Source organism: Leucopleurus acutus, assembly GCF_964270905.1.
Source record: "Leucopleurus acutus genome assembly, chromosome: 11".
In the NCBI taxonomy this organism is placed as follows: Eukaryota; Metazoa; Chordata; class Mammalia; order Artiodactyla; family Delphinidae; genus Leucopleurus; species Leucopleurus acutus.
Window position 1 is genome coordinate 77,590,035 of NC_139152.1, and position 25,959 is coordinate 77,615,993.

At 48.3% G+C, this 25,959-nt stretch overlaps 1 protein-coding gene across 1 annotated transcript in view; it reads left to right on the top strand.

Moving 5' to 3' along the window:
- The first annotated feature begins 940 nt into the window (after positions 1 to 940).
- The window catches only part of PLXNC1 (plexin C1), a 139,695-nt gene continuing 114,676 nt past the window's right edge, over positions 941 to 25,959 (top strand). The window contains exons 1-2 of the mRNA XM_082850161.1: positions 941 to 2,014; positions 19,657 to 19,797. Coding sequence (XP_082706287.1) covers positions 956 to 2,014; positions 19,657 to 19,797 — 1,200 coding nt within the window. The 5' untranslated portion in view covers positions 941 to 955. The remainder of the gene's footprint in view (positions 2,015 to 19,656; positions 19,798 to 25,959) is intronic.

Genomic DNA, 25,959 nt, shown 5'->3' on the forward strand with positions numbered 1-25,959 from the left:
TTGGTCCCTTGAGCCTCCGGCTCGCCACCGTCTCCCGCGCTCCTCCCCAGGGCCTCCCTCCCGCCGCTCCACACCTGTCAGCCGCCCTCGCAGCCTTCCAGTGGCCCGAGATCCGGGCCTCAGCTGCAACCCTTCGGGGTCCTGGGTCCCAGTTCCCCGAGCCTTGCGTATCCCCCCGCCCCCCGCCCCGCTGCTCTCGTAAACAAAACCCGAACGTTGGAACAGCCCCGCAGGCGGACAGGCGCAGGAGCCAGCTCGGTGCACTGTTAGCGCGCCCCGGGAACCCCGGGCGAGCCAAAGGGCGATGGTGGCGGCCGCGGCGGCAGCGGCAGGCGGCTCAGCTTTGTTATGAATAGATGAAAGAGGCCACCTACACAGTAACCCAAATTACGAGACCTCCCTCCTCCCTATCTCACCGAATCAAGAGGGGAGGGAGATGGGCGTGGAGGGAGGGAGGGAGGGAGGGAGGGCGGGCGGCTAGGAGGCGGAGGGCGGAGGGCGGAGGAGGAAGAGGATGAGGAAGGGGGCTAGTTGCATCCCACTTTCACAATGGGAAAGTGAAACGCACAAGCGCACCGAACCTCTCCAGCCCTCCCCGCTTTCCTCGCTCCCCTCCGCCCGTCCCCTCCCTTCCCCTCCGCGCCTCCCCTCGAGCGCCAGCGCTGCACAGAGAGGAACTCTCCGGAGAAGGAGGGCGAGGAGGAAGCGGCACCGGAGCGCGCAGGGCTTGCCGCCGCCGCCGCCGCCGCCGCCGCCGCCGCTGCTGCACAGGCTGCCGGAACGAGCCCGCCGCGCGCCGCCCTCCCCGCTCTCCTTCCCGGGCGAGCTGCTGGGATGGGGCGGCCGCAGGAGCCCGAGCGCGCGCAGGAGCCGCCGCCGCCCGCGTCTCAGTCGCCGCGCGCCTGAGCCGCCGTCGCCGCCGCGCGCCCTGCCCGGGGGCGGCCCCCCCAACCCCATGGAGGTCTCCCGGAGGAAGGCACCGCCGCGCCCCCAGCGCCCCGCCGCGCCTCTGCCCTTGCTTGCCTATCTGCTGGCGTTCGCGGCGCCCGGCCGGGGCGCGGACGAGCCCGTGTGGCGGTCGGAGCAAGCCATCGGAGCCATCGCCGTGAGCCGGGAGGACGGCGTGTTCGTGGCGAGCGGCAGCTGCCTGGACCAGCTGGACTACAGCCTGGAGCACAGGCTCTCGCGCCTATACCGGGACCAAGCGGGCAACTGCACGGAGCCCGTCTCGCTGACGCCCCCCGCGCGGCCCCGGCCGGGGAGCAGCTTCAGTAAGCTGCTGCTGCCCTACCGCGAGGGGGCGGCCGGCCTCGGGGGGCTGCTGCTCACCGGCTGGACCTTCGACCGGGGCGCCTGCGAGGTGCGACCCCTGGGTAATCTGAGCCGCAGCTCCCTGCGCAACGGCACCGAGGTGGTGTCGTGTCACCCGCAGGGCTCGACGGCCGGCGTGGTGTACCTCGCGGGCGACACGAACAGCTGGTACCTGGCGGTGGCCGCCACCTACGTGCTGCCCGAGCCCGAGACGGCAAGCCGCTGCAACCCTGCGGCGTCCGACCGCGAAACGGCCATCGCGCTCAAGGACACGGAGGGGCGCAGCCTGGCCACGAAGGAGACGGGACGCCTCAAGCTGCGCGAGGGCGGGGGTAGCCTGCACTTCGTGGACGCCTTTCTCTGGAACGGCAGCGTCTACTTCCCCTACTACCCCTACAACTACACGAGCGGCGCCGCCACCGGCTGGCCCAGTATGGCGCGCATCGCGAAGAGCTCCGAGGTCCTGTTCCAGGGCCAGGCAGCCCTCGACTGCGGCCACGGCCACCCCGACGGCCGCCGCCTGCTGCTCTCCTCCAGCCTGGTGGAGGCCCTGGACGTTTGGGCGGGCGTGTTCAGCGCGGCCACCGGAGGGGACCAGGAGAGGCGCTCCCCCGCCACCACGGCACTCTGCCTCTTCAGGATGAGGGAGATACAGGCGCGCACCAAGACCTGCAGCTGGGACTTCGAGGCTGAGTACCACTGCGTAAGTCCTAACCCCGTGACGCTGCGGGGAGCGCTCCTGCTGCGGAGCCGCCGGCGAGGCAGAGCCGGAGGGAGAGGGTTGACCTTTACCAGGTCCCGGATTTACACAGCCCGGCGGCGGCCGCCCGACGGCCGTTGTCTTACGGTCTCCGAGACCTCGGGCTACTCTAAAGCTCGGCCAGAGGTCCCCGAGGGAGTGTAAGAAGGGAGGTGGCGAGGGTAGGAGTTAGGCTCAAAACTCTGGTGGCTGCATCCCATTGCCATCCTTCTCTGTCCAAACATGGGCGCTTGTTTGGGTCTGAGCCTCGCCGCGCCGCTCCCCCGCCCTTCCCTAATCTCTTCCCCAGGTGTGTGGTCTTAGCGGGCGTGTGGCTTTGAGCCTTGCCCTCAACGGCGTTACCAAACACAGTGCCCTAGGCAGAGAAGCCCCAGAACCTAAAGGACTTGCCACACCCCAGTCTTTGTGCCCCCCATCTTCCCCCCACCAACCCCGTAACACGTGTGATGTGGTCTGAGGAGTTGGTAGCCTGTTCGACATGGGTCAGCGCTAGCCTGGAACAGAGGCTCAGGCTTGCGGGAACAGAACCCTCAGCGTGACCCCGTGCAAGGGGGCGGGGCTGTGGCTCCGCTGAGCGTGAGCTGTGATCTCCAGCTGGGGGGAGAAGCTGAGCAGGCTGGAGGTGGCTTTGTGGGTAAAAAGCCTCGCCCTAGAGGGGAGAGCAAGAGAAAGTGTTAGGGTACTTCAGGCAGTTTCTGGGCTCCAGATTGCCTGACTAGATCGCGCGGCTCGGAGGCACCACCCTCCCAGGCAAACGGCAGAGGTTTCCCCTGGGTTCCCAGGGCAGCCACAGCTTGCCTCTTGAGATTGGCATTTCTTTGACTGGAAAATAAAGCGGCGGTTCAAGAGGATTCAGTTGATGGGGATTATGGAGCCATTGTGCAGTTCTCCGTGGCCGTCTTCCTTCCAAGGCTGCTGGCACGTCAAGTCCGCATATGGCTCCTGAGAGGGGAGCCTGCTGAGCGCCTCCTTTATAACTGGACGGAAATCAGAGAGCAGAAATGAACAGCTACAGGTGTTGCCATTGTTTTGGTATGAAATGCGTCAGAGAGGAAGGCGAGAAGTCTCCACTTGGAAAAACGTGTTGTGTTGGTACATTTGTTGTGTAAGCATAGAGGGGACGTTGGCTGTAAGGTATATTAATAAGTGTATGGAAAGACACTCCCATCCCCAGCCACGCAGAGCACATCTTACCAAATATTAGCCCTATTACCCAGAAGGAAAAAACAGGTCTCTTGCAAGGCCCCTTAGAATGGTCATTTGCTTCTTCCTCCTTGCCCACTACTTGTGTACTGGGGCACACGCATAATGCCTTCATTTAGTTACTGCTATAATTATTTTAAAGCATAAATAACACATAATGCTCCCTAAATGACTCCGTCTTGCTATACAAGTATAATTTAACATTTAATATCTGTCTTTGTGAGAGCCTTATTATGTAACAGTTCAAGTTTGGCAAAAATCATCACCTTCGACCTCTCCGTTGAAAGACTTGAAAGTAACCCCTACATATTACTTAGTGTCGAGCTTTAGGCACACTTGGTCTCCGGGGTTAATGACAAGACAGCTCGGAGGCCCGCAGCAGGTGATAACAGTGGAAGTCCAAGCTTTGCCATCTGACAGCTGTGTAGATGTGTGGAGCCAAAACATTTCTCTTTACCGCCTTTCTCTACCCACTGGGGCCTGGAGGACTTAGTTCCCTTCCAAACCCAGTAGGCACCCTGAATGCACTCACTCAGAAGCCACATTTTGGCTTGATCAGGTGTTCCTGCTTGCGCTGGGATGAGGGGAAGGGAAAGTCAGAGAGCTGTTGATCCATCTTCGCGGGGAGCTTCTGGGAGGTAGCTGCCCCTTGGAAATCAAGCAAGGGATAAACACTTGTGGCCAAAAATCTGGAATTGGAAAAAGAAATAATTAAGGTAGGTCCCTCCACAGCACGCCTTGCTGCTGCTGTTTATGGAGAGCTCCCAGCGTGCTCAGAGCTGCGGATTCTGAAAGACGGGGTCTCTACCCCCTGAGCTTGTCATCCGAGTTAAATAATATACTCCGGTTCAAACAATAGCTTGTCACAGCTGCACAGGTAGGAGCTTGGAGTTTTGCAATGATTCTTTAAGTAAATTCCTTGCTGCTCTTATGAATTAAAAAGCCTTAGTGGGATTGAATTTCAGGAGAGGTTTTGAATGAAAAAAAAAAGGCGGTCGTTTTGATGAAAACGCTGACAATTTTCTAATCTATTGAATAGGCAGGTAAGAGACTTCCACAAATATTTGTGCTCTGTGCTGGGTGCCACTGATCCTGCCATTGAAAGGACAGTAGCAGGTGGCAGCCCCGTTTAATGGGGCTATGGGATCAGTGTGCCCCCCTGGTTGTCACTCAGAACGATGATGTCATTGGGTTGCATTTGTTCTGTGTTTTATTTTCAGGTTTTCAGTGTGTTTGGGAAAAGGCATGCTGAATTACAGGTGCCTGAGATAGACAAAACTTGAAACACTCCAGAGGGAGCCTCGGTAGATTCTAACAGTGATTCCTCCAGAGCAGACACAGTCATTTTAACGGTAATCCACAGGCAGCAAAGCACCAGGGGCTAGATTTGCTTGCCTCCTCCCGCTACCCCTGGATGACTCGCTCTTATTTTCCATCTTCAGTCAACCATGGGTAGGAAAGTGACAGGAGTGACTGGGTTGTGTTTTCTCATTTCTTGGTTCTCTCCTTATCTCTTGTCGGCTGATTTGCTGGCCCTCAGCTTCTCCCGCTAAAGATTAATTTACAAGATGCTTGTGCAATGAGTGTGTCCTCAGCCGTTCACACGCTGGGCCGTGACTTTTTCTGTCTTGCCTCCAACTTTGAATCTCCTTTCACAACTATCGCGGGAGAGCTTCAGCCTGTGAGCGTGCCCAGGCAGCCGAATTCTGTAGACACTCTCTAATAATCCGGCACTTCCTCATACATTACTTCTTTTGAGGCCCTCATCAAGCGTAAGGTTGATTCTCTGAGGAACATTCTCATTTACCTGATGAGGGAGCTGATCACTTAAGCAACTTGCTCAAGAGAGCAAAGGAAGCGTCAGAGCCTCCAGCGTAAACCCAGGTCTCACAATATCTACTTCTGTATTCTTTCCACCACTTTGGTGCTTCAGACTTTCCCTTCAAAGTCCCCTAATTAGAGGCAGTAACCAACCTCCCCTAGGATATGGGGTTGAGGCTGGAGGGTGCCCCTTGAAGTGTGTTTTAAAACTTAAGGTGATTTTTTTTTCATTCTATTCCATAACATATCTATGTGCTTGGGTTAACATAAAAAGTGAATGTTTCAAATGATGTACAAGTTAACTTCCTCTTGTTTCTGAACTCCTGTTACCCTTGGCATATGGTAGAAAAGTGTGTACACCTGCGTTTTGAAGTCTGATTGTTCCAGATTGTTTGGCCGCCATAGTTGGGGCCTGGGGTTGCTTGTGGTTTAAACGTGGTGGCTACCCCCTCTATAGTTACTGAGGGTGGCATGTTTCCTACTGTGTTGGCCAACAGGACTGACTCTTCTAGTTCATTCTACCACTTGTGGAGAGACGCACCTGCTTCCTCCACACTCACATAATTCCAAAGCCTGACATAATTTAACTGTCATGCAGACAACCACAAAACACTCACATGCTCTCCAGCAGACAGTACCCCAAGACACTTCTAGCTACTGCATGCAGAAGTGATGTCCCAGGGCCACTTGGCAGTGACCCTTATTGACCTCAAAATCCACAGTCTTCCTGCAATGTTTATTTCTTCTTTAGTTTCTGTTATGATCCTGTCTAGCCACTTTGCAGTCTACGGACTAGATGGTGAATTTTACCCCCATACACACATGTGATATGCAAGGGAGATTTAAAAAGCCCAACACCCACTTAGGAAGAGGGAAAAGCCATCATAGCTCCTACTGCTGGGTGACTCTTATGGCCAGGCTTTGTGCTAAGCACTTCACATGCCTTATTTTTGGTTGATTCTCATAATCACCCTATGGGGCAAGGATTGTAGTTTATGTTTATGATTTTATGATGAGGAATTGAGGCCTGGAGAGCTTTGGTTGGTTTCCACAACTGATACATGGTAGAGGATTGAGGACCTGGGCCTGTAACACACAGCCGTGGACAGTCCAGCCTCACAGACATCGGGTTCTGGTGTCAATCCTGTCCTACATGGAGCCTGCTAGGCCCTTGCAACTGCTCTGGGATCAGCTGTTTGCTGGGCGTAAGACAATAGAACAGAGAATCCTTGAGTGCCAACGGGGTTTCTGGGTCTGCATGTTTGAGCACTTGAAATTCAGACTTTGGGAGGGTTGTAGTTCCTCAGTGGTCAATTTCTAGGTCGTGCCGGCACGTTTTGTATTCAGGCTTATAAACGACCTCAGAGAGACTTACAGGACCTTAAAGGAGGGCTCCCAGCTTTTGTTCTCAGACAGAAGAACTAGCTCGTAAACTAAATCCAGAAATCTCAACCTGTTAAGTCTGGGTTACAGGTGCTCTTGTCTTTATTAGCAGCCACAGTTAAAATACAAGCCCCAGAAGGTCAGGAACCTTGTAACATTTTGTTCTCTGGTGAACCCAGAGTACCTAGCATAGCACCTTAGGAAATACTTGCTGAATTAGTAAACGGGGGATCATGTTGGGGATGCTATCTGTGGTTGGCAGCCACACTTTCCTGAACCTGGCCACCTCATACTCCCTTAACCATTGTCTTTTTCTTGGTGTCTGATGTGTTGGGGCCTCTTTCTTCCCTAGTCTGAGCCTAACTGGCATCCTCCACTCCTCTGAAATCCCCATTCATGGGGCTCACCAGGCTTCTGGTCTTGCCAATCTGGGAGTTACCTTTGACCATAGAAACCCAGCATGGTTGGCACTTCTGTGGTATAATTTAATTGCGTGATCGTGCTTTTCAGCGGACAAGGGGAGAGGGCTCTGTGCTGTAGGGCACAAAGCCCCTCAAGAACTTGTAGGGTTCTCAAGTGTAGTCTCTGGACCAGCAGCATTCAGCATCACCTGGGAACTTACTAGAAATACAAACTCTTGGGCCCCAATCAGAAACGCAGAGTAGGGTGTGGGACTGGCAATCTGTGGTTTAACAAGCTCTCCAGGTGATTCTAATATACATTCAGCTTTTAGAACCACAGCTGTAAGGTATCAGTTTCCCTTGTCGTCCACCTGAGGCACCTGGGATAAGAATTTGTGCCACTGTTTTCATTGCAGCTTTACTTAGGGTCATCTAAAGTAACCAGCTAATTCCACTACCCTTATATTCCTTATCCTCTTCTAATTGCCCAAAGGAAATACCTAGAAAAACTTCTGAAGTCTTAACTGTGTTTGAGTTTAGAGTCGGAGTCTCAAGAATCTATAGGTCATAGTTAAATTAGCTCCTTCACCCTTTCGGACAGCAGTCTATTTGCGTTTCATTCCAGGATGTGGGGTGCGGGGGAAGATGTCTAGAGCCTTCTACTGTGCTGTACACCACACCAAAATTCTCTTGAAGGATCTGGTCTTTACAAAGATCAATCCTGATACCAGTTTCAATCCTAATTAGGCACGGCTGGTTGCGTGAAACAAAGATCTACATGAGCAAGTTCAAACAAGGGGATGGGGCATTTAGTGGATAGAAACAGGTGGGATTACATGGAGATCTAGGAGGAGAAGCAGTACTGTGCAGTGGTTGCCTGCACAGACTCTGGAGCCAGGTCGACTGGGACCACAGCTGCCACTTCCCAGTTGGGTGAACTTGGGCAAATTATTTAACCTTTCTGTGCTTGTTTCTTCATCTAGAAGTAGGGGTCCTATTTGTTTCATAGGATTTGTGTCTGGATTGATGAGTTAATATGTCTGAACGCTACCTGACCTGTAGTAAATGCTGTGTGTGTATTTACTGTCATTACTCTCATGACTGTTTAGGAGTGCTAGGATGGGGCTGATACGGAGTGGGAAGGGGGTCTGGACTCCCGGCGGCGGAAAGGGGTGTAACAGCAGGAAGTGGGATGGGTGCTCATTCTAAGGTTTCATCGTCAACGTGACTTAGCGTGGCCGCTTCCCTCAGTCCTGCTACGTAGTGACCACCTCGGCTTCCTCACACATCTGCCCCTCACCCCCTCCCCCTGAACGTGCCTCAGCCTGACCTGATCCCCCCACTCTGCCTTTCAATAGCATTTAACCTTCTGCATCGGCTACCAACTGGCAACAGCTTTCTATGTTATTTAGTTCAAATGACCAGGAAAGGGAGAGAATGGGGTCCAACCCATCCTTTCACTCCAGACTATGAGCCCTCGTTCAGGGTAGGGGTTCATTGCCCTTGGGGCAGGTACTGACCCCAGGTGCAGTCAGCAGAAGGAAGCCCATCACGCAGTGGTCCCCGGTAGGTGTGTGGGCGGGCTGCCTAGGAATGGGAAGGTGGAAGAGCCACACCGTGATCACCATGTTGACTACAGCAGCATGGAATCATCTCTAGCTCCCTTCAGGCTTCTCCATGGCGTACCTCTGTCTTCCTTGAATGTGTGGTAGCACATAGCTGATGATCACTGAGGCCTGCTCAGAGAACAACCGAAGTCCGCTGGGGCACAGTTTGTAGGCATCCTGGGTCTAACTTGGGGCATGGTAGTGGGAAGATTTTTTTTTATCAATTGCACGCATAGTTTTTCTTAGCATTTTCATCCAGATAGAAAATTAATACTAGTTTATATACTATCACAAAACCAAATAGAATTGTGACTTAAGTTTTACTGTTTCTGTAGTTGATGGGTTTGACTGTCTAATCAAGAGTTACACGTAGTGTCTCCTCAGAGGAGTTACGAGGGGGATTTGACCCCAGCAATCCCCACCCCACCTCTCTGGCCAATGTTCTTATCGCAGAAGTCGGCAAACTTTTTCTGTAAAGGTCAGATCGTCAATATCGTGGGCTTTGCAGACCGCATACAGTCTCGGTTGCCATTGCTCAACTCTGCCACTGAAGTGTGAAAGCAACCCTAGGCAACATATAAATGAACAAGCACGGGGATGTTCCAGTAGAACTTTATGGACACAGAAATCTGAATTTCATGTATAGTTTTCACTTGTCATAAAATATTATTCTTTTGATTTTTTCCAGCCATCTAAAAATGTAAAAACGATTAGCCTGGCAGGGGGTCATTCAGAAAAACAGGCAGCAGGCTAGATTTGGTCCACAGCGGGCGGTTTACCGACGCCTGCTGTAACAGAAGGGCTGAGAGTAAAGCAAACCTTCACGTTGCCCTAAGACATCGTGAGAGATTTAGCAAAAAGGTGGTGCAGAAACCCCAAGAAGGAGTGTCCCACTCAGCGTGGGAGGACCTGGGAGGCTTCAGAGAGGTGATGCTGGAGCTGTGGCTTAAAGCCAAGTAGAAGAGGCAAGAAAGGGAGTTCCAGAGACAGGGCACAGCTTGTGCACAAGAGGGAAGTTGAATAAGCTTGTGAACCGCAGGTAGCTCGCCCTGGCTGGGGAGTGTCCAGAAATGAGCATGCAGGGCCAGATGGCAAAGGGCTTAATAAGACTGGCCAAGATGGCTGGATTTTATCCTGATGGTCAGTTGTTTTCAGACTTTCTAAACCTGGGCTTTAAATCTTAAACCAGAGGCTCAGTATGAGAAAAAGGCTAATAAATCATCATTGACCTGCTGTTCTGGGTGAGGCCGTTGCCAAGTGCCGGGGCTCACGGTGAAGCAGGGGTGGGGAGGTTCCCAGAATCCTGCAACTCGCCCTCCCCCCACCCCCTGCCTGTCCCTGTGGCATCTCAGAGGAACTTCTGGGACTCTGCTGAGCAGGGTGTGAAAGCCATGGCCCATGGCTGATGGAGGACAGCAGCAGGGCTCTAGGCAGACATGATCTGATTGTGTTCTAGAGAGATCACTCAGAAGAATGGATGAGGCAAGATGAGAGGCAAAACCGCTGATTAGAAGGACCAACAAATACTTCTTGAGTTCCTACTATGTGCCAAGCACTGTGAGGAAATATTTGTACCAACGATCAACAGAGTAGACAGTAAACATGCAGCAGATAAAGAGGTTATTTTTATATTAAAATGATAGCTAGCACTCACTTCTCACCAGGTATTGTCCTAAGTCAGCCCTTTACCAATATGAACTCGTTTAATCCTCACCACGACTTTATGAGATGGGTAATGTCATTATTTCCACTTTACAGATGAGAGAATTAAGGCCCAGGCTGAGATGGGGGCCCTGAGAGAAATAACAGGACGTAAGAGAGCTGTGTTAGTTGAGGTGTTGGGGAAAGTTCTCTTTAAGGAGGTTGTGCTGCCACCAGGAAGATGAGAGGGGATAGCTACACGTCCCCAAGGGGGACTGAGGAGCAGTGCAAGGCCTCGAAAGGGGAAATGACTTGGTCATTCTGAAGAAGCAAAGGCTAGTGTGGTCGAGTTAGGGAGGTGGAGAGGGGAGAGTGTCGGGGAAAGAGGTTGGGGAAGGAAGCGGCAGCGGATCCTGTAGTCCTGGTGGGCAGTGGGAAGGAGCTTGTATTTTTTTCTGAAAGCTTAGAAGGGCCTTTGAAGGGAAGCGACGCCACTGGATTTGAATTCCTAAATAAATGGCTGCCCTTTGGGGCATGAATGAGAGATTGGCCCCAGCAGAGGCAGGAGGCTGTCGAAGTAGTCCAGGTGAGAAATAACGTTGCCTTGGTCTAGAGCAGTGGCCGCAAGGAACGTGGAGAGAGAGAGATGGATTGCGTGGCTGCAGTAATCCAAGTGAGCGTGTTGGAGACCTGAACTGAGGTGGTGGCAGTGCAGGTGGAGAGGAGGGGTTCAATGAAATAGCTTCTTAAGGTGTAGAACTGAGAGGTGTTGGTGACCAATTAGTTTAATTTTCATCGAGTTTTAGATATCTTTGGGACCTGCAGAAAGGGCCGTTAAGCACGCGGTTGGCCAGGAAGTGAGGAATTGGGGATCCACTCTGTCAGCCTCTATGGAGTGCCAGCTGTGGGCCAGGCTCTGTGTTGGGCTCAACACGGTGCCATTGGGGCTGTAACTGCCTTGAGGGGAGTGGCCAGGGGCGTCTCATCAGTGTTTCCCAGGCATCCAGAATGCCGTCTATTGCACAGTGGGCCCACAGTAAGCATTTGTTGAACTGGAAGGAAGGTGCTCTCCATCTAGTGGAGAAGATGTGGTTACGGCTAGGCGAGATAAGAGCTTCCAAGAGGAGCCCAAGCCCCTGGAGCTGTGTTTATAGGAGGAATAAAAGCCAGGTAGTCTAAAGAGAGGGGAGTTTCCCTGTGACTCCCTCACCAATGAGGCCGGATTCCTGGTCTTTCCCTCCTGCCCCTCCAGCCTGGTCTTGGAAGAGTCTACTTGAGAAGGATATTCTCTAACACATCAACTGTTCCTAATTATTCTGCACGGACGTCCTTCTGAGGTTCCTTTGCCATCAGCGAGTAGTCTTAGAAATTGGATTCCACGTGCTGGTCCTTGCTCCTCTGAGGCATCAGGAGGGCTAGGTGGCCCAGAGCAGCTGGTAGTTACAGGTGTCACCCAGTCTCAGTCTCCTGGGCTTAGCAACGTCTCTGTGCCCCTCCCTCCCGTGGAGCCCTTGTGCTGTGGACCTCTGGGGAAGCCTGTAGATCCCTCCTCAGAGCAGTGGTTTTAAACACATAAAATAAAAAGAGAGAGTTGCAAAATGAACCAATTATATTGATCTACAGATATATCAAAATGTTTTTTCCAATTTGAAATAGAGTAATATATCTTAGCACATTTAAATAGCAAGACCTAGCAGCGGTAACTACCATCATTTCAAAGTAGTGATAAGCACAAATGATATTTTGAGATACCTGCAACAACTATAAAATGATATGAAAATATCTGATTTCTTTTGATGACAAAGTCACAGGTTCAGTTAATATGACTCTGGTCTGCATTCATAATTAAATGAAATGCTGAATTTCAGTCAGAGTTTGCTAAAATAGGATTTTTTTTCTCATCTGGTTTCATGGATTCCCGGAATTCTTTGCAGGAACTGTGGATGTCAGTGCGGTCCCCACTCGAAGCACTCATTCCGTTACTGTGTGTGTCAGAAAACCAATGACAAGATGCTGCATTTTGTTTCAAAACTCATTTGATTGGCTTAGTTTGACAATAGGGAGTTCAGTCCCACCTGGATTTTTACAGGTCAGGCACTTGGCCAAGAGCCAAGTGCTCCATAAATGGACTGGATGGAGCAGGTGGGTGGGTGGAGAAGCCTCAGAAAGGTTAAGTGACTGCTTAGAGACAGCTCATAAGTAATAGAGCTTGAACTTGAACTCACATTTTTCTTTACCCTAAATCTCTTGTTCTTTCTACTCTTCCATGCTACCACTTTGTTATTCAGTATTTCTATTTTAAAGAGTTAGCCAAATGCAACAGTTCACAGGTTATGCTGTTCTGATCATGGGACAAGAACAGTGCTATTATTCTTCACTTTGGTTAGAGGATACGAAAATACCTAAAGTATTTTGTTTACTTAGAGCCTCATTTTAAGTACACTGAGTCTATAGACTGTCTATAGATGCAGATGGCAAAAGACCTAGGAACTGTCTTTTGCAAACTGTCAGTGAACCATGGATGTGAAATTTAGAGAAGGCCAAGCTACATGGCAGCAGATGTGGGGTAGTTTAGTATTGTTCCCCAAGGCAGAACCAAGGCCCAGTGCTTGCAAGGGACAAATTTTGTAATGAACTTTTGTAGAACTTTGTAATGATTAGACCTACTTAGCAATGTACCAGGGTTGCCTGGTGAGATATTGACTGAAAGCATTCAAATACTGATCCGTGTATTCGTTCATTCATTCAATAAATGTTTATTGACAGCTAACAACATGCCAGATGCTGAGGTATATGCTGCAGAGGGTAGAGTAAGATAAACTATTGTAGAGCTTAGAGTCTACCGGGAGACAGACATTAAATAAAAAAATTTAAAGCAATGTAATTATAATTATTTTCAAGGAAACAAATGGAATATTATGATTCAGAATAACTACCGGCCTAGGGATAGGATGATCTATAGTCATGTGTCCATGAGGAGGTGACATTGAACTTGAAACCTGAAAGACTTAAAAAAAAAAAAACCAACCTACAAGGTGTGAAGAGAGGGGAGGTAGCAGAAATAGCATATGCAAAGGCCCTGAGGCAGAAAGATGGGAACATGTTAAAGAGTCTGAAAGAAAGACACTGTGGGAGCTGTGGGAGCTGAAGCAGAGTGAAGGAAAAGAGTGACAAGGGATGAGTTTGAAGAAGTAGGCAGGGACCAGAGCAGATGGGACCTGGGGAAGTATTTGGGTTTAATTCTAAGTGTGATAGAAAGCCGTTGAAGACTTTTAGTCAAAGAAGTAACGTGGCCTACTTTATACGTTAAAGAATCACTCTGGCTACTGGATGGAGAATAGATTGTAGGTTGAAAGAGAGAAACCAGGAGGCTCTTGCTGTAGATCAGGAGTGAGATGATGGGGGCTTGGACTGGGTGGAAACCATGGAGATGGAGAAGATAGATGTAAGATTGCTGGGAAATTCAGCCGAGATTTTTCAGGTATTGGGTGTGGGGACTGATGGAAAGAGAGGAGCTGAGGGTGAATGTTGGTACCATTCACCATGATGGGGAAGATCGGGAGGGAGAGAATTGGGGGGAAGAAATGTCTAGATAATCATTTTCTAGCAACTCTGAAATCTTGGGAGCGATTCCACAGGTTCTCAAAGAAGAGGATGCCATTTATTTAGAGGGTATTTAGCAGTGCGAGAGAGGGAGGTTTTGCAGAAGTCAAAATGATGGTGGGGGGGCACTACTGGTATTCCTGGGCAGGTGTCAGGGATGCTAAAAGTCCTGCATCATGGAGGACAGCCCCCACAGTGAAGAAATATGCCATCTAGAATGCCAGTAGCTTCCTCATGGAAGAACATGGTTGAACTGTGTCTCTTCCAACTCTAAGAATCTAGGAGAATGCATTTTTTTACACTATCAGCAATTCATATATTTTTGTGACTTGTTCGAGTCAGGTTGTCTTTTTGTAGGTAATTGACTGAAAGTAGCCACATGGAAGGGATGGAGATTTAGATTGGGGATGGAGTGTAAAGCAGGAAAAAGGAAGGATAGATCTTGGAGAGTGGGACTTTGGCAGTAGGAAGGCCTGGGAGGTTGGAGGACACTGGGGCCTTGGAAGGAGGGAAGCAGGTGGAAGAGCCCGTGGGAGGATGTGAAATACAGACCTCACCACTTTGCATGTTCCCCGTGGCTCAGTTGCACGCCCCCCATGCTTGCCTGGTATAGAGGCTGCCCAGGTATGTCCCTAAACTTCCCTTCTTTATTCCTCCTGCACACTTTGGACTTTTCCTTTGGATCGTTTGAGTCCCCAAGGTTAATTCTTCCTTCAGATCGTCAGATGCCGTAAAGTTAGAACCCGATCAGTGCGGTATACTCTAGAAGAATAAGGAAAAGCGACAGGCGCCTTAACGGCCAAGAAAATCACTATCTACCTTGGGTGAATAGTTGTTCTTTCCATTCTCTAGCTTGATACAGATAATTTTCCAATTATTTCCACACACATGATTTCATTTGGGCCTCACAACAATGCTAATAGACAGGGCGTGTGTATTATTGGGTCCATTTTACAGATTCGGTTATTGATGTTCAGGGACTTGCCCAAATCAAGCAGCCTGTCAGGGACGGAGCAGGGCCAGATCTTGGGCATAGGACTCCTGCTGAGGTTTCCTAACTGCAAGTAGGCCCCTGGGTAAGTAATGATGAAGAAACTGCTTCCCTTAAGTGTATGCCAAAGAGGAATAGACTACAAAATTAACTGCCCGAGAGGCTTTTTATCGATGTGTAAGAAGTTCCAGTTGGTATTTGCCCTGGCCCCATAAAGAAAAACCAAAATGAGGGAGTCCTTTCATCACCTTGGGCGATCAAAGACTTGACTTTTGCTGTCTCCCCAACACTTGAGGGGCCACTTTTGTGCACATTTCCTCCAGCTGTTCCCATAATAGCTGCAGCGTGGCTGTGAGCGGCTGTGTGATCCTTGCTGAGTCAGGCCATCTTCCACGTGGTAGGGGCGGGGCCACGTGGTACTCAAATCCAGAGCGTGCCATTCACACCCTAGAGTTCATGGCTGGTGCCCCCTGGAATTGGGCCGTGCACGCTGGGGGGTGTTTATGGTCAATGAAAGATTTATGAAGGAGCTACAAGGAGGTCAAGCTGTTTCCCTTGTGATGTGCCCAGTATTCCCTGAATACTCTCTCTCTCTCTCTCTCTCTCTCTCTCTCACACACACACACACACACACACACACACACACACACACACACACACACACACACACACACACACACACACACACACACACACACACACACACACACACACACACCCAGCACTCACCTCTTCCCAGTAGCCTTGGTTCCGCTTTGGTGTGTCAAGCCCAAGGCTCTCTCTTTTTTTAGCCCAAACATCATTTGAGACAAGGTAGCTTTTTCCTCAAACTGAAAGAAGTTTCCCTCTGAGAGCGGGCTCAAGTGTAGGCGGGACGTGTGGTTAGACACGGCAGGCAGGAGACACAGAGTGACAACTCTGAGGGAACCAAGAAAGCCCAAAGGGGAGACAAGGTTTAGAGCTAAATCAAGATCGGATTTTGTCGCGAAATGCAGAACTGGCAAAGGCATCATTACAAGGCATTAACCTTGTTACACACAGAAGAACAAGCAGAGGCCAGAATTCAGAAATAAATTACACGTAATAAACTAGACAGAATAGGCTGAGAGCAACATTAGTGATTATGCCTTAAAGGGAGAGAAGGGCACGATAGAAAATAGGCCAAAAAAAAAAGAGTGAAAATAATCTGTGGACACAGGGGGCCGACTGCACTATTTTCTCCCTTTTTCTCCTTGGCTCCCCAGGTATTAATTTCACTTTTGTGAGCAGGTTTCTCTGGAGCCTGTCTTTCTTTTGTTTGCATTTGCTGAAATGAGCAAAAGGAAGCCATTCAGAGGGTTCCTTTTTCCATTCACAGGGACCTGTCCATTTCTGTGTGTTTCCAGCACAAAAGAAGCCATTTCCATTCAGCCAGAGCAGCCCTTCGAGTTTACTTGAGGTCCAAGCCCGCTCTTTCCTCTTTTCTTCCAGGCTCGCTGTTGTAATTGGCTACACAATCCTGACTGCGGCCAGGATCCTCCAGGGTGAGAGGAACATGCGCTTGGCCGGTTCCTGGTCCTTTGTAGCTGAGGAAAAGCTAGAGTCTAGTGCCATGTCCCCAGCCATGACTCTCATTTCTTACACAGGGACTTGCTTTGCGTTGCAGGCAATTAGCAGCGGCCTAAACCATAACATCATTGTTAGTAAAAAGTTTAAAGCTTGGAAGTCTGAGCTCCGTGGTGTCCTCAGGAGCTGAGGGTCTTTTGTCCTTCCCTTGCACCAATCTGTTGGTTTTCATCCTCCATCTTGAATGTCATGGAAGCAAAAATGGCTGTCACCACTCTGCACGGGTAGCCTCACATCACAGATTCCGAAGGGAGGAAGTGAGGGAAGAGGGGCAAATGAGTTCTCCTCAAGAGCCTCCTCTTATCAAGGAGGAAGCTTATTCCCAGAAGCTCCTCCAGTGGATTTCTTGCATCTCACAGACCCAAACTGGGCCACATGGCCACCCCTAGCTCTAAGGTGTAGGAAAGCAAGTACCAGGCAACGGGGGATGGGATTACTGTGTGGCTTAGACTAATCATGGTTTCCCGGGCTTGGGTTTATTGCTACCTGAACAAAATTAGGGTTTTGTGGCAAAGGAGGAGGTGGGCATAACTGCCACAGGTGTGGCACCAACCGTTTGTGTTTTTAAATAAGGTCATGATCGCACACATGGACTGTGTGTTACTCTGTGCCAGACGCTGTTCTTCTAAGCTTTACCTGGGCTTGTGTCTTAACTCATTCAGTCCTCATGATGAGTCTATGACATAAATGCTGCTGTCGTCACTTCCAGTGCATAGAGGAGGAAACTGAGTCACAGAGAAGCTAAATAATGTGCACAAAATTAGTTAGAACGTGACAGAGCCAGGAGCGAAAGCCTGGAGGTCCAGCTCACTACCCTATGCTATCCTTATTGAGTCGGAGTATTATAAAACATTCCAAGCAGCACACAGTAAGTGCAAGTTACTACTGATAATAGCAGCTAGCATGTATCAACATGTTATTACTGCCATCATTATTATCTCTCCCTCATAACGACCCTACGGATCAGACACCATTGGCCTTATTCACAGCTGAGAAGGCCAATCCCAGCAGGGTTCGATAAATTGCCCACATCACCCAGGGGATGAGAACCAAGCTTGAATGCAAACCTAACTTCTCTGACCCCTAGTCCCAGGTGGTTTGTTCTGTGCCACCAGCTCTCAAATTCGGGAACATTGATTTAATGGCCCTACTACTAACCCATGCTATTGATCCAGGACTTAATTTGGAAAACTTCAATTACTGAGAAACAGTCAGAAGCCAGGGAAGGATGCTAGAGAGGATGGGACAGTAATTTAGAAGCAATTTTCTCCTTGTTCTTTTTCGGCTTTTGAGCCACTTCTGGGATTTTTTGGAGTCAGTCTTTCACAAACAGAATATCTCATCCCACCTTAGCCAAGGCTAACTGTGATGTCACAGTTCTTAGCTAATCTAAATAGCTACAGTTATTAAGCACCTACTGTATACCAGACGTGGGAGGACACTATCCCATTTGGTCCTTGTGGATGGATAATCAACAGTCCACAGTCATTACTCTGTCTGGGTCGTGGGATGAGGGAAAATGGAGTCCTCCAGCCAAGGATAGTGGTGTTAGAACATTCCAGATGCCCGGGCAGAGATGACGTCCAGTTCTCTGAGTTAAGCACTTCTGAGATGCTCAAATATTTAATAAAAAGAAGAGGCGTGGTCAGCCGATTTTAAGTTTGAACAATTCTGGTTTTATTTTAAAGCAAGATGTGTGGTGTGGGTTTTTTTTTTTTACATCTAAAGGTCACCGACTTTTCTTTTTTTCTGCTCATGGTCACGAGGCATCCTTACCTAAACAGTGATCTATTGTTCTGATTCTTAGACCCACAGAGATTTTTTTTCTCAGCTTCATTTCAACAGGACAGTTCCTCATCTTCCCCGACTGTATGAAAAGTATATTTTTAACAGGAAAAAAAAAATCTCCAATGGGTTTTCTAAAAATCTTCTTAAACTGAGTTCACTATGGAATACTGTATGCAAATAAGCCACGTTCTCTTAGGTTATGACATCTTTTCCTTGAGCAGAGATCACGACATTGGCGAAATCCTTGCCAGCATGTCTTTTCCTCCCAGCGTAACTTCAACAAAGAAATGTAGACGGCACTTTAAAGGCTTCAGAAATCAATTTAGTCCATGAATCCATTTAGTGTAGATGTTAATGAAACTTGGTGGGTTTAAAAATAATGAATATTTAATAAGACATAAATTGAAAGACATAAACACTGTCGGCAGTAATATAATGAGGTTAATAAGTCTTAGCCTCCCCCTTCCTACCTCTCCCCTCTCCAAACGGGGCAGTTTTAGGAGTTGCGGTGATGCTTACAGAAGTTTGCTGGCTCTCCTATTGGTTGAAGCGTAGATGTGCCTTCGCCAACCTTAGTACAGTTGGGAACCAAACTCTGGCAGATAAAGTATGCTATCGCACTGTGTTCAGTAGCTGCAGAAGGCAACGACTCTTTCTAGCTCCTATCTTCCAGAGATTTGTGTAACAAACTCGGTTTCCTGTCGTTGAAAGCAGGAAGCAGCAGGAAGCACTTCATGCCTTTAAACAAGGAAGAAAAAGACATTTTGGTCGACACACTGTCTGCTCTGGATTTAAAGAGGGGCTTTATTTAATGATCAGGAGTGAGCATGTGATTCCATGTGCTCAGAACCTCAGACCGTTTAAATGCCTTCAGGTTGAGAGTTAGGCTTTCCATTTCTTCTTCGAGAACATCAGCACCGGGTCCAGCCCTTGTGCTTGGTTCCTCTTTAGCCCTGCGGCTCTGTCTTACCTACCATCCATGACTCTGTCTTTCCCTCTTCGCCCTCTGAATGACCTACCCTGTCTTTGGGCTCACACACTGCACTCTTCTTGTAAATCCAGAGTCCCTCCTCTCTGCCGTCACACCCAATAGGATGGTCCGTCTCATATCTCTGGAAGTGGCTTGTTTAACCTCACAGAAGCCAAACCCTTGTTAAAATAAATTTCAGCCTGATCCTGCAAACAGCCATGTATAAGACTGTCTCCCTCCCACTTCAGCGGTGGGCTCTTTTTTGGCAATAAAGGGGAACTCAGTTTCATATATCAGCTGGGGGAGTGTTAAATGGATGGCTGGCTCACTGCTGGCAATCAGTACATGTTAATACACAGTAAACAAATGGCTTTCCACGGGTTGGGCAAGCGTGGTGATTCTGCCGATAAAGGGGATAAAAGGTTGTTCCTGGGGATCTTGTCTAAGAAAATGTATTTGGGGCTCCAGTAAGGATCCTTCCCAGGTGGGCATGAGTGACGTTTTATCATCATGAGAATTATCACTGTTAAAAATTATCTTTTTTTTATTTGTGCGTTTGTGTGCATGTTCAGAATGAGAAGGATCAACCTGAAAGAGTCCAGCCAATCGCGTCATCTACCTTGATCCATTCCGACCTGACGTCCGTTTATGGCACCGTGGTAATGAACAGGACTGTTTTATTCTTGGGGACTGGAAATGGCCAGTTACTTAAGGTTAGTTTTCTGTGCCTTCTTCCATGTCGATTTTAGTATTGATCCATTTTGTGCTTTTGTATTTTGTATTTTTTATTGCTTCTGGGTTATACACAAGACCATACCAACTGCTTTGTGAACTGCTCGGAGACACCTCCCCTCACGGAAATGGCCTGAAAGAAATTTCTGGAAATCTATTTGTAATAACCTCCTACTCATGTATGGAAGTGACAGACCCCTTGATTCCTGGGAACTTGCCAAGAAGGTTCCCTTCCTTACTCACAGGCTGCCTGGGTGAGGCACATGGGGACCTGGCCCTTACCGCATCCAGGCTCACCCTCCTAAGACTTTTAACTTTTCAGTTCTATCTCCTTTATAATGGAAATGTACAAAGCACCTGATTTCTCACAACTTCAAAGAGGTAAAAGATTATAGGGCTAAAAAGAAGAAATAAACAGATGTTCCTTCTCCCCAGCCCACCTGCCGCCCGCAGAGGGGGTGGTTCATTTTCTAACCTTCCTACCCACACCCACCACAGAGAGGTTAGAAATCTCAAACCCTCTGAGGCTCCCCTGCCTTTTATCTCTGAGAACTGTTTATTTCCACTGTGCGGATACACCACTGGCCGAGCTGAGATTTTTATTCACTGGGGGAAAGGTGCAGGGGGAATGAGAAGAAAATAAACTCAGAGATAACACATGACTCGTCTGAAATTATATAGCAGTTATCAATTTCTTCAGCAAGCGTTTACGGAGCACCTTCTGTGACCTCCACCAGCATTCGTGGTTGAGAATTGCACTGTTTCTTTCACCCTGGGCGGATTCTCCTTTGCCTCTCTATAGCCAGTCAATTTACTGTCAGCTGGGATTCTAAACTGAATATTAACAGATTTGTTTTCTCAGCTGATCTCCCACTGATAACTAGCTGTGTGACTTGAGGTAAATCTGTTAACCTCTCTGAGCCTCCATTTCCTCATCTGTAAAATGAGATTGTACTAGATGACCTAAGAAACCCCTTTCTCTTCTGGGCGTCTCCAATTAGCCAGACCTGCTTGCTTGCTTGCTTTCTCCCAATGTGCCTTGTGTGCTGCTCCCACACCTTTGCTCACACTGTACCCCTTTCCTGGCTTGCTCTCTTCTTTCCTCTGCTTTACTGAATCCTGCATATCTATGCTTTGGCTCAACTCAAACTCCACCTCCTCTCTGAGGACTCGGAAGCCTGGAGTGATCACGTTTCTCCCTCATCTCCTGAAATACTCATTGTCTGTATCATTCTTTTGGCTCATTACAAATGTCTTGCTTTGATGCCTAACCTTTGCACTTGTGTTTGTCTTGCCTTCCCAGCTTGATTTTAAGCTTCTGGAGAAGGGGGCCGGGAATTCCCACAGCCTGATACAGTGCTGAGTGCCTGGTAGATACTTGATTTAATCTGTTTTCTTTGGAGGAAACCCAGTAACATATGGGAGGGGGTTTGTTTGTATACACATGCTTTTAAAATATACATTGGTCATCTTTCCTTTTGTGTTAGCTTTATTTCCTGGGGGAAGGTAAATACCCAGCAGTCCCCATATACAAGTTGCTCAGGGCCGTGAGGCAACCTCTGGACCTACACCAAGCTGGTCAGACTCATTGGACCCATTCGCCTGGCGGAAGAAGTTTCCATCAATCCCTAACTGGGTCTCCTTGCCAGTTATCTCTTCAGATTTGGGATATTTTTGACGAGTGTTTTGACAAGAACACTGTTTCCCCAAAGCAGAGCCAACCAAACTGTTAGATGGTAAATTGGAGGTGAAGGAACACTGGCTATAAATAGTTTCCCATGGGACGGCCTGGTTTCGCCTGTCCTGTTTGTTCACCCCAGCGGTTCGTGTGCAGCTGGCCGGTGTTTAGCGATGCTGTGCTACCAAGGGGTGGAACTGAGCTGCAGCTTCAAGGCTGCTGAGGAAGAGACGGCTGACCCAAGTCTCACTTTCCTCGGCATCTGTACGGGCTACACCTTCAAAAGCCACATCTGTGGCTGTGTTCTTAGGGTTCCTGTAACAAGGGCAGGTTGGTTTTCTGTTTGTTTTGTGACTGCTAACATTTATACAGCGCTCATCACTCTACCTGTTCTCATTCAGTCCCCTCCACCACTCAGTGAGGTAGACACACTCTTCTCATTTTACAGATAAGGGAACCGGGGCCCAGAGAAGCTGCACGATTTGTCCAAGGTCACCCGTGGCAGAGCAGGGGTTTGAACCAGGAAGCACTTCAGAGACCACACTGTTATGTCTCAGGCTACACTGACTCGGTAGCTTCTGCCCCAGGCACGGGCAACCACTCTGTGAGGGTTCTCTGGGGGGAGTGGGAAGCATGTTGCTAGGGAGTCACATGGCAGTGGGAGTGGAGCGGGTTCAGGGTTCTTAGAAGCTCAGGGAAGAATCCCAGCTTGAGAAGAAGGCAGACCGTCTGGCTGAGGGAACACCTCACTGGTATGATAACTTCTTGGGAGTCAAACCCCACCCCCAGCTTCCCTCAGGAAGGTTCTACCCCTCAGGAAGAGGTTGGGAGGGGAGAGTGTGAGCTGACTGGGCCCCGCCAGGCTCCCGAGGACAGCGCAGCCATTCCCAAGACTCCCCTATGTATCCTGTGTACAGATGCTTGGGTGCAGCCCCTGAAATCACCCGGAGTCCTGAAGCCCCAGGATTGTGTAGACGATTTGGAAGGCACAGAGGATCTCCAGATCCCTGTATTCAAACACTTCAAGCTTGTCCCTTGCCAGACTCGTCACCAGAACTGTTAGAAAAGACGAACATTGATAGACACAAGCTTGGCTTCTTCAGCCGCAGAGTGGAGGTACTAATGAGCAGAGAAAAACAGCCAACCCAAGGCAGCCTGCAGGAGCAGGAGAAGAAGGGGCTTGGACCACCCACAGCCTGACTCTTCAGTCTCCCTGGCGATCAAGAGTTGACGGCCTTTCGACAGACGCCAGGCACTGTACTATATGCCCGGCTGGAGGAGAGGCAGGAAATAGCATTTGGGGGCCAGTTGCTCTTTTTGACCAACACATACACGGACCCTCTGATTTCCTAAATCTCTGAAAACCTCCCAGAGTTTTCATAGAGTTTGGTGCAATTTTAAATATCATATTACTGAAATGATTTTTTTCTGATTGTAAAAGCAATACATGCTCTTGGAGAAAGTTGCAAAGTAGCGGGGGATGAGGGGAAAGCAAAGAAAAAATACCCCTAGTTTTCTTATGTAGAGGCATTTTAGATTCTTTTTTTTACATAGTTGAGGTCAGACTCTATTCAGTTTTGCATCCTTTTTTCCTTCAGTTAATGAGGGAAAACGCTTATATTAAAAAGTTACGGCAAACTGTAAAGTCTTCTAAAATAGCTGTATCATATTCTATTATATGGAAACATTATTTTGAGCTTAAGCCGAGATATTGAATCACTTTTAAAGTGACTTTAAAGACATGTACTCTTCCGAGTCATCTGGCACTACCTCTGAAGGTAAGATTTCATTGATGATGAGCGGAAAAATTAAAGGTTTCACAATATGCTAATACCTTTACTGCCCTCTTCTACTTTTATTTCTAAATCCCTTTGTAAGGTTTTAGAAAACCTGAAGGAATTTGGAACTGAAAGCGTCCTTTGCGAATATCTCATCTGCCCCCCTATTATCGACTTGCCATCCTAGCGGTTGTGAGACAGATGATGTCCAGTCACTTTTTCCTCTGGATATTTCCTCATTTTACTTCCTTTCTGAGCATGATTGCATGCTATAATTTTTCAGTCGTCAGCATCCTCACTGAGATCAGCTGAAAAAGTAGGGCCACACTGAACTCCGTTTTTGGGAATTCACATCCCACGTGTTGTGTGGCCAGGATTCTTGTAAACACGTGCTCTTTCTCCAGCTTGTGGTACAGACTACGGTGCAGATTGGATTCCTTTGAGCTGACTCTGTTGCATGTAGAAAATGGTCCTTATTTCAAGGGCAGAATTGAATATTTTGAACTTTTCCAGGTGGTAAAATAAGTAATGCAATTTGAAATAACTTCACCCATGCCCATTAACCTTTCTTGTAAGCAAAGAAGAAAAGAAGGCAGTAGGCGAGGAATAATAACAGCTAACATTTCTGAGCTCTTACTATGTGCCGGGCATTAGAACCAGTGTCTGCATGGGTTCACTAGTTCAATACTATTAGCGTTCCCACTTTATAAATGAAAAAACCTGAGGCTCTGAGAGGTTAGGTAACTTGCTCAAGGTGATTTGGATGGTAGCAACCAGTCTCCCAAACAAACTGCACTGATGATTCAGATGTGTTCTCTAGAGTTTGGGAGAGTTTGTGGAACTGGTTTTTATTTTGTATTTTCTAATGTTGGAATATCTGGGTTAACATCAAGATGCAAGTATTTGAGGTTTCTTGAGAAGGTTCTATGGCTTCTGTGGTTTTAGGGACAGCTTGCTGACAACCCAGCTGAGTGCAGACTTCTGTGTTAGAGGAAGGCAGAGCCCTCTCCTCTCGGGGCTACAAGTAGCTCCTGGGAGCCTCTGAACCCCCTTAGGAACCCCTGCTTTTCCCCAGTGAACTCCTTTAGAGCAATGGTAGGAAATCTGTGTTCAAGTTGATTTTTAGAATGGCTCCAGCAACAGGAGGCTAGGGTTGGTTTTCTCCAACATCCTTAGGCCTAAAGCAGGGTTCAGGATTCAGGAAGCCATATCATGCCCTTTCCCCATATCCAGCAGAGAAGCACCACGCCCACGCTGAGTCCGGACTGGCTACCTATGTAGCTCTCCAAACTCTGCTCCTACTAGTGGATGTCATTTATCCAAACCATGGAGTGAGATTCAGCCCATTTCCAGAAAGTTCTTCCTGCCTCCAAACTGTGTAACCTTTGAAGAGTCTGCCTTTGACGCTGTTTTTTAAAGTTTTCGAGTGAAAAATAAGAGAAAACAAAAACAGGTCTTTTCTAAAGCCAAGCTCTATTTATACTCCCATAGAATGTTCAAATAAGGAAGACGAGGCCATGAGAAGCCCAGGACAGGACCTGGGGCTGGAAGTGGGGGGGGGGGGGCATGGACGCTGAGCTGAGGGAACAGACCAAAAAGTAAAGGCAGTGGGAACTGTCAGAACTTGAAAGTGGGCTCCGTGGTTGGCTGTTGAGAAAGTCACGTTCAAGTTTACCCCCATCTCATTCCTTCCAGTGTGTGAGTGTGCAGGGACTCCCCGATTCGGAACAAATTCGCCCGTGTAATCCACAAATCTAGAACTCATGGTTCAGGCTGTATGCTTCTCTTACTACTTACATCAAAATCAGTAGATTGGAAACCAGAGAGTAATTTGCTTTAATCTTTATATTTCATTTTTATTATTACTCCTACTTACTGAAGCACAGTAAATGCTATTGGATAATTACCTTGCTTTCCTCATATGTGTGTGTGTGTGTGTGTGTGTGTGTGTGTGTGTGTGTGTGGTTTAAGTCTCCTTTGCAGCATTTCTTAGAAACTGTTGATGGAAAAAAAAAATAAGTGAGAAGAATGTTTGGTTTACGCTTTACCTGGTCAGCCTCACAGAGTGAGGTATAAGAAAAGAAATTTGGTGTAAAATATTTTAGCATTTTGAACACCCATGGCTTTCCCATGTCATGTTAATAGTAAAGAAAAAAAAGAAATAGTCTTTTGTTTAATTTTTCTCCCCCTCATTTTCCTCACCAGGCTGTCTTTTCCGTGGACGGTGTTGTACTTGTAATGCAGCTAATTGTATGGTGTGGAAGTCTCACACACCATACATTTCAGGACTGTAGCTGGGAGGGTTGTTGTTGGTTTTTTTGTTTTGTTTGTTGGTTGGCTTTTTTGTATGCAGTGAAAATCCCAAGGCTAGTTAATCGCCTGCCATGAGGCTTCAGGAAGATGTCAACAGAAACAATATGTTGACACTCACTGAAGTTCTCCATTGGGGAAAATTTGTTTTCCACATGGGCTGCAGCTGGAAAAATCTGAAGAGCCCTATAAAATCTTGAACGCTACTAGAGTATGTTTTTTCATTTAATAAATATTTATTGGGCACCTTTTATGCGCCAGGCACTGTTCTGGGTGCCAAGGATATAAAAGCGAACAAAACCAACAGTGCCCCTGCTCTCATGGTGGGAAGAAAAAGGCAGAAAACAACTAAATGGATTAACCAGTAATGAAGTCAT